This window comes from Notothenia coriiceps, unplaced genomic scaffold (assembly GCF_000735185.1).
Source record: "Notothenia coriiceps isolate Sejong01 unplaced genomic scaffold, NC01 NC01_scaffold00015641, whole genome shotgun sequence".
In the NCBI taxonomy this organism is placed as follows: Eukaryota; Metazoa; Chordata; class Actinopteri; order Perciformes; family Nototheniidae; genus Notothenia; species Notothenia coriiceps.
In genome coordinates, this window is record NW_011348342.1 from 1 (window position 1) to 7,865 (window position 7,865).

At 38.8% G+C, this 7,865-nt stretch overlaps 1 protein-coding gene across 1 annotated transcript in view; it reads right to left on the minus strand.

Moving 5' to 3' along the window:
- Nucleotides 1–660: 660 nt before the first annotated feature.
- The window catches only part of loxl3b (lysyl oxidase-like 3b), a 19,224-nt gene continuing 12,019 nt past the window's right edge, over nt 661–7,865 (minus strand). The window contains exons 9-16 of the mRNA XM_010775351.1: nt 5,274–5,428; nt 4,366–4,536; nt 3,022–3,181; nt 2,431–2,674; nt 2,094–2,209; nt 1,814–1,950; nt 1,585–1,696; nt 661–1,387 (exon numbers count right to left, since the gene is read on the minus strand). Coding sequence (XP_010773653.1) covers nt 1,299–1,387; nt 1,585–1,696; nt 1,814–1,950; nt 2,094–2,209; nt 2,431–2,674; nt 3,022–3,181; nt 4,366–4,536; nt 5,274–5,428 — 1,184 coding nt within the window. The 3' untranslated portion in view covers nt 661–1,298. The remainder of the gene's footprint in view (nt 1,388–1,584; nt 1,697–1,813; nt 1,951–2,093; nt 2,210–2,430; nt 2,675–3,021; nt 3,182–4,365; nt 4,537–5,273; nt 5,429–7,865) is intronic.

The window sequence follows — 7,865 nt, forward strand, 5'->3', positions numbered from 1 at the left end:
CTGATGGGTCCTCCTCGGCTCCTCCGCTCGCATCTCCTGTGGGCGGGACTAAGACACGAGGATAGGAGTCGAGGATAGGAGTCGAGGAGGGGAAATCCCAGAAATGAGATACGGCCAAAAACTCAAATAAACTCAGTGAAATACCAGACCTTTTTATTTTATATATTTTGTTACCTCCACTGTGTGTCTGCAACATTGACAGAACGTCCGTGGAAACTTAAATCTATCCTTTATAGTTCCACTTCAGACTTATTTAAAAAGGAAGTCAATTAAAAAACTTCAGCTACAGTAAGGGAGATTGTTTACACATGTAATACTTTCCTCTTGGTGTTTTACTTCTTGTGAGGTAATGCATGTGCAGAATCTTATTTTATATATTTGGTTTAAAAGACAGTTTTACTGAAAACACTTCAATAACCTATTTCTTTCATTTTTTTCTTATGATGTTTTCATGAACTAAACCAATTTCCTCTGTGAAAAACACCTATTTATCAAGAAACCTGATTATAATCTGGGGTTTGAACTGTCATGTTGGTGGTGGACATATGCAACCAAAGTAGAAAACATGGCCAAAAGTGTTGAAAACGGAAACCCTAAACCTCCAGGAACCCACCAACATTTTATTTTTTAAATAAGTTGAAAAAAAAGGGTACAGCACAATGTGTATTCCTCTCCTCTTTATTTGGTGCAGCAGTTGTGATACATCAGCTTACATTCAGACATTGTTGAGGGTAAGTGTAGTTTTTTTTATTTTTGACCGATAACATCTACATTCAAACCCTAGATTACTTTTATTAAAAATAATACAATACATCAAGACTAAAGCAGATGGAAAACTGACAACAATGCTAAGTGTTCTTGAGTACCGATTTAAGCAATAAATAGTGTGGAGGCAGGTGTGTTACGGTTTGTTCTGTGGACAAGATTACTGGTATTATACTTGCAAAATTGTTTAAATAGTACTTATTGATCTGCTAACTTGTATAATATTTAGACAAATATATCTTCATAAAGATGCTTCACCCATAACTCTGAACATTCATAACATTCTTAATCTTTTGTAATAAAAAATATAGCATTAGCTCACATTAGACTGAGAAAAAAAACGAAAAATAACTTGAATATTCAAGTATAATATAAAAAGACATTCAATGCAGGAAAATACTGTTGGCTTCTTCCATAACTCCGAATGATATGTGAGGAAATCCAGTTTTTAAAATACAAATGTTTGTCTTTTGTTTTTAAACCTGTAAAGTGTGTTTTTATTCCCCGACTCTGGGGGCACATATGTCGGGAAGTTATTGTTGATTTATTGAAGGAATCTGGTTATTGAGCTGCCCGGGGTATTTCTCAAACCTCCTCTCTGCCTCCTCGCTGAATGCATCACCTGTAGGGATGAAGAAAGCAACAATAATATGTATTTACTTGAATACTAATTATATACATAGACGAACAATCACAAGTATCTGGGCCCATTAAAGTTGTATAAACGATAGAAATATTGATAAAATAACAAACAATAATCCGAAAACGAGCACCACTTACAACATTTGCTAATTTGGTAGTTTTTTTTTGACTGCTTACCAATGTGGCAGTTATGGAGCCAGATTCGATGTCCGTCATATTTGCAGTTACATTTCATGCAGTTGTTGGTGAAGTCGCTCTCAGCCACTTCGTAATTTGGGTTAATCACAATCTGTGTAGTAACATAAAAAAACATGTTTGTAACAGGGTAGACAATCCCAGAGATTAAAACACAACAGTACATTACACACAAATATTATTGTGGTATTTGCTTTGTGAAGATGATCACCTGCAGGATGTAGTTTCCAGGTTTGACGTCTGTGATGTCGATCCACTGGCAGTCGATGTCGTGACGGTACAAATCCCAGCAGCCCACAGTGATGCCCTGATTCCCAAAGTTGGCGCACTCGTAGCGCTTAGAAACACCTGAGGGGCAAAATGATTAACTTAATCTTGAATTAAGGCGTCTAAGGACAAAGGGAGTGTTATGTTGTATAGATTGAGGCACATTTGTAGTTTGTAATATTGTGCTATTAACATAAAATTGTATTTGTTTTGATCAGACTCACCCTCCTGACAGTCTGTGTCCTCCAGACAGAAGCTGGCTTTGTGTCCCTCGGCCACTTTGGTACCGTTTCCGCTCAGCAGATCATAGTGGGTGAAAATGTCCATGCTGTGGTAGTGGCTGTAAAATACAGAGACAATTTCAAAATTAAAAAAACATACATTTAAAATCTGTAAACTAGCATCTCCTAAACAATTGGATTCCATGTCCTTCAAAAACAATGTTTATACTTAAAGTAGAGAATCAAATATCCCATTAAATCTGATGTATTTCTGGATGAAAAAAAAGGAGAGCAATAATTGGTGTGTATTCTAAGACCTGTTAAATGAAGACAACATTACCCATGACAGGCGTGCCAGACCCAGGAGTGTCGCCCAGCTTTGGGCTTGAAGTCAGCTCGGCCGATGTTGTGTATCTGGGAGGAGAAGCGCAGCAGGCGGCGGTGACCGTACGGCCAGTTGGCCTGCGCTGCCGTCTTTGAGAGGCAGTCCTCCTCCGCAGCGCAGTAGAGCATGTGCAGAGGACGGTCCTCGATGTAGACCGTCTGCTGGACCAGCGGCGCGTTCAGAACCAGATCAGAGGCCGCTGCACACAGGAGGAGTATTCATATTATAATGGATTACATTTACTCAGTATACAGTATTTATTTGACTATACCTTATTTACTTTTACTTCTATGTTATCTTGTTTTTCTTATTCCTGTTTATTACGTGAACCATTATGTCACAATTGTATTCTTTCTGTGTCTTAAGTATAGTATGTTGCATTGTGAAAGAAGCCTGGGACTTAGAATTTTCATTACCAAAACTACGTTGTACCTTTTTTGCATATGACAATAAAGCCTTTGAATCTTTAAATCTGGAATAAAGTATGATAATCAATTATATAATATGTATATTATATATATTTTTCCTTTAGTTTCTGTCACTCACTGTCAGAGCAGATGACTCCTGCTGCAAACTTTGCCGCTGCTTTCTGGCAACTGACTGTTTTGTGGTGCTGACACTGACTCAGAGACATCTCGTTTCCTGTGCACTTCACGCCGCTCATTATCATCTCCGTCACATTGCTGCTGTCCCAGTACCAGGTCTCCTTAGATGGGGATAGACAAACGTGCAAACAGAGAGAAACATGGTGCATCGATCAGGAAAGAGCCATTCAGAGAGTTCAGTTGAAAACAGTAGATGTTCAGGACTCGTTTATGGCTGCAGGATGTAAAAAGTTCTGCAGATATTGAAATATTAAAATCAGTCCTTGTACCCAGCAGTATATGAAGTATTAAGAATAAACCCCACCTTCAACAAATGCAACATTGAAGTGCTTTAGTTCTTTTTCTTAGGATTTTGGATGGAAACTTTTGTTTGAAACGATTGTTTTTAAACTGTTGGATTGCTACTTTGACTTTAGTAAAAGATCTGGGTACTTCTTCCACCACAGCTTCTCATCCTGTCAAGAATACATTTGTTCCACTTCTCACAGAAGAACAAATCTCTTCATTCTTTGTTTGTCCTACTTACAGTGATGGCATGCATGGAGTATCCGAGCCCTAGCTGCCTGCACACCACCATGGCTTCCTTTGTGGTCCAGCCTGCGCTGCACACTGTGCCCCACTTGGAGCCCACCTGAACCTCCACCCGGCCCTCATACGTGGTCCGGCCGCCCACTATCCGGATCTGCAGAAAGGCCCTGCTGGGAGTCAGTGACGGGACACACTTCCTGTCCTGTCTCTGAACTGTCTGGGCTCAAGCTAACATCATATACAGTCCTCCAGAAGTGGAAAATGTTTATTGAAGCAGCAGCTTTGGTTAGATTTTCTAGGCGGGAGAGTGTTTTCCAGATGAGGCCACCACTTCAGCTCGAGTGGTGAGTAGCTTTGAGTTTGATTAGAAACTTCATGTGAGTCTGGTTTGACAGCCCACATAAAAAAGACCACAACAGTATCGTGTTCTTCCATGTAGGAAAAGTAGCTTCTACCCCAATATGAAACGTATAATCTACTGTCAGACATTAAAGAGATAGTTCAAACCATGTGAACCAAAATGTAGCATGATAGTTTAATTTAAGGACTATTTGAATGTGTTACCAGTTCTAATAACAGGTTTTAGTATGCTACACATATAAGGTAATATGTGACTGAACAGAAGTATTGGATATATTTGAACACATATGCAAAGCACTAACTGTATTCAGTTGGGTATATTTGCACATGTCAAATATACCAAAAGGCAGCTTTGCTCTGCTGCAGGAGGTTTGCTTTAGGGCTGTTAGTAACCTACTTGCACGCCCTGGTTAGCGTAGCCCAGGCCCAGCTGCCTGCAGGCCACCATGGCCTCCCTGGTGTTCCAGGTCTCTCCACAGATCAGACCCCAGCTCAGCGTCCCGTTAGAGTCCAAGCTCAGCACCTCCAGGCGGCCCTCGTAACGGGTCCGTCCTCCTGCGAGCCGGATCTGTGCGGGGCCGAGGGTTAGAGACCAGGAAGCAGAGCATAGATACACAAGGGCCAGGCTGGATAGAAAGTCTACCTTTATCTCTGGAAGGTTTGTTATTTTACATTTGAAATGTAACATGGTTTAAATGCGTGTAACTCGAATTGAAAACTATCATTAAGATAAAAGGGAAGACTTTTCATTCCACTAAATCCAGCCTGAATGTGTATCCAAAGGAAACATGGAATAGAATATGATCTGGGTAAATACAAACTGCACAACCAGAAATACTCTGTGTTAAAAGGAAATTGCTGCTTTCCCAAAAAAATAGTTTGTGTTCATTCATTTCTAAACCATAAATTAATTCGGAGCTGAGCGGGTTTCAAGCTACGGACCTGGTTTAGAATATATTGAACAAAATGTCATGTTTTTTTGTGAAAGCAGTGAAAAAGCATTGGTTGTGAGAAACATTTGAGATTTCTCTGGTCTAAATCTCAAGTTAGGAAAAACCAAAAGGAATTTTAGAGCAAGAAAAAAAGGAAATACAAGACAAGACATTATAACGTTTTTGCCTATTCATGAAAGCATAAGAAAGTAAAAAATGCATTTTCACAAGTAATCTATATCATTTCTTGTACTGTCTAATGCAATACATCGTGTAATAACAGTATAAACCATTCAATCAGTTTTCTAACTCTTCCTCAAATTTGAAGCACAGTTTAAAGATGAACGTTGTAGTAAAGAGGTTCAGCTCTGACCGAGTGCTCCACGCCCATGTAGGGCACGTTGCAGCGGACAGCCGCGTCCTCCACGTGCTGACAGTCCTCCGATGTGATGTTTTTAAAGGGGCAGTTCCAGATGGATCTCTCCTGGCCGACACACTTCACCTCGTTCATGTAGATCGGACCCATTCCTGTACAGAAAGACAGAAAGCAGCTTTAAAGTGAAAGATGGTCAACTTTTTTATGGATTTAGTTTTAAGTTCAAAGCAAAGCGATGGTCTGGATCCATTCTCTCCACTTTTATATTTACAGCTCCTTGAGTAAACAATACATATAAAGCTTTTCAAAACCTGACTTTCAGAGATAAGATATGTGTATATTAAGATTCTACTTCTATCAGATGAAGATTCATTGAATTAGGTCATTTAAAAATCTATTATATTAATTAATAGCAAATAGGTGTTTCAAAATAAAGTAAGTTTTAATGGGGTACAACTGGGAAAATTAAAGATCATGCACATTTTAAAAAATGGAAAATTGGGTGCAGGTGAATTCACTGTTTCATTTAACACCCAAACAAAATCATAATGTCACAGGTAACAGATTAATTAGTAATTTCCTTTCATCTTTAATATGTACAATTTCATGGATACAAAATTAAATGCATTTTAGTAAAGACCATAAAAAGCCACAAAAAGGGATTTTTAAAAGGAGGTTTTTCAGATTTGTATTGCTGTAATGTTTATTTGTACATGTTTCCACAAAGAACTAGAAGTTATGGATTCCAGTCTCGAATGCCTTTCAAACTACATACAAACACTTTTTAACCTGAGGCATGTTTGCTGAGCATGCATGTTCCCCGTCAGCGTCACCCTGGTTTACATTAACGCTCTAAACTCACTCCATCACTGCACCATGAGCTGATTGTATTCTAACATTTCTGAGTTGACGTTAAGGAAAAATTCCCAGATTAATTCAACCAGGTGGTCTCTGAGCACAGAGAAGGTTGAAAGAGTCTCTTCCCCCAACTTCCTCTGTGGTAGAAATCCTGATGTACACACACGAAAGAAGACATCCCCACCCAGCGGTCCCGAGAAACGACCTTCAAAAGACCGTTTGTTTCTTCTTTGGTGGAATCTCCGGGCAGTTTACATAAAACTTAAGGGGGGGAAGCTCTGGGTCCTACGGTCCGTGGTGTGGCTGGCTCGGGTTCCCTCCTTCTGTTTGTTCCTTTTGGCCAGTCCTCCAGACCTCTTTTTGTTTCCCGTTTCGCTTGTGTGAGCAAACGGCTGATTATCAATAAATGCTCGTTACCAAGTAGTACCGGTTATTGCGTGTATTCTTTCATGTTGCGGGTCTCAGCACGAGCCACAACAGCGGAGTAGAGGTTGGGGCCGTAACAACATGTCCAAGACACTGTGAAATGTACTTTGCACTTCAATGGAGTAATAAAAAGTTAAAATGGGCATTTTCTTTGTTTTTCTTTGTTGATTGAGCTGATTGAATTGTGTAGTTATGGTAAAATCCCAGTTAACTAGTCAGATTTACAATATATTATCGTATTATTTACATTTGTACATTTACAGTAAACTACTGGCTACTGTGTTGCATTACTTCTACAGTAAACGCGTGAAAATGCAGATAATTACTGTAATTTCTGTACAGCAAGGTAACATAATACCACAGCTCTGTACTGCTATATCACAGTAATTCCATGGGCATGGCAACTGTAAAGTCACAGTATTTAGTTGTACTTTTATTCTAATTTACTGTAAAATATCTACAGTAAATTACTGTGAAATATCTACAGTAAATTGTGAAATATTTACAGGAAATTACTGTGAAATATTTACAGTAAATTACTGTGAAATCCTACTAGTAATCAGTAATGTACTGTAATTTTACTGCCAAACATTTTACAGTGTACACATACCTCCATGTTCTCAAGACAAACACACACACTAAGACAAATATTGTAATACTTATCATAATACTACTTTTTTATTTTATCCAGACACAAGATGGATTTATAAAATTCATGAAATGTTCCATAGCCTCTTTCATGCCTTTGTTTCTTTCTGTCTTTCTTCATGCACAACATTCCTTTACTTATTAAAATAAGCTCCAAATGAGGAATCAGTTCAGGAATGTGCCCTCCTTTTGAGAACAGATTGTCAGAGATGATCTGAGAGATAAGACAGACTGCAGATGGACAGCTGATGACTGACCTGAGGACAGTTATAAACTTCAGCAGTTAAGAGGGATTTAATGCAAATCGCGGAATTGGCTTTGATTGAGGAAATGTGTCAATTACAATTTACAATTTAACCATTTTGTCATATTCAAGCGTGTCTGTTATATTTGTATTGAAGTCAATAACATCTCATCATGGTTGCGTCACTTTAAATTATACTTCTTCTTTCTAATGATGCATAAAAACCATCACTGGATAAGTAAAACCTCAGTTAGTAGAGCTGAGAGGTGAACTAGAAACGTATCTATGAATGCAGGGATAACCTTTGGACCTTTGTGCAGGATGGAGTGCTGCCTCTTCACAAGGCGTGCCAAATCACACTTTGGTTGAATTTCCCAACATTTTTTGAGCCTCATCTCAAACACAGGTTGACT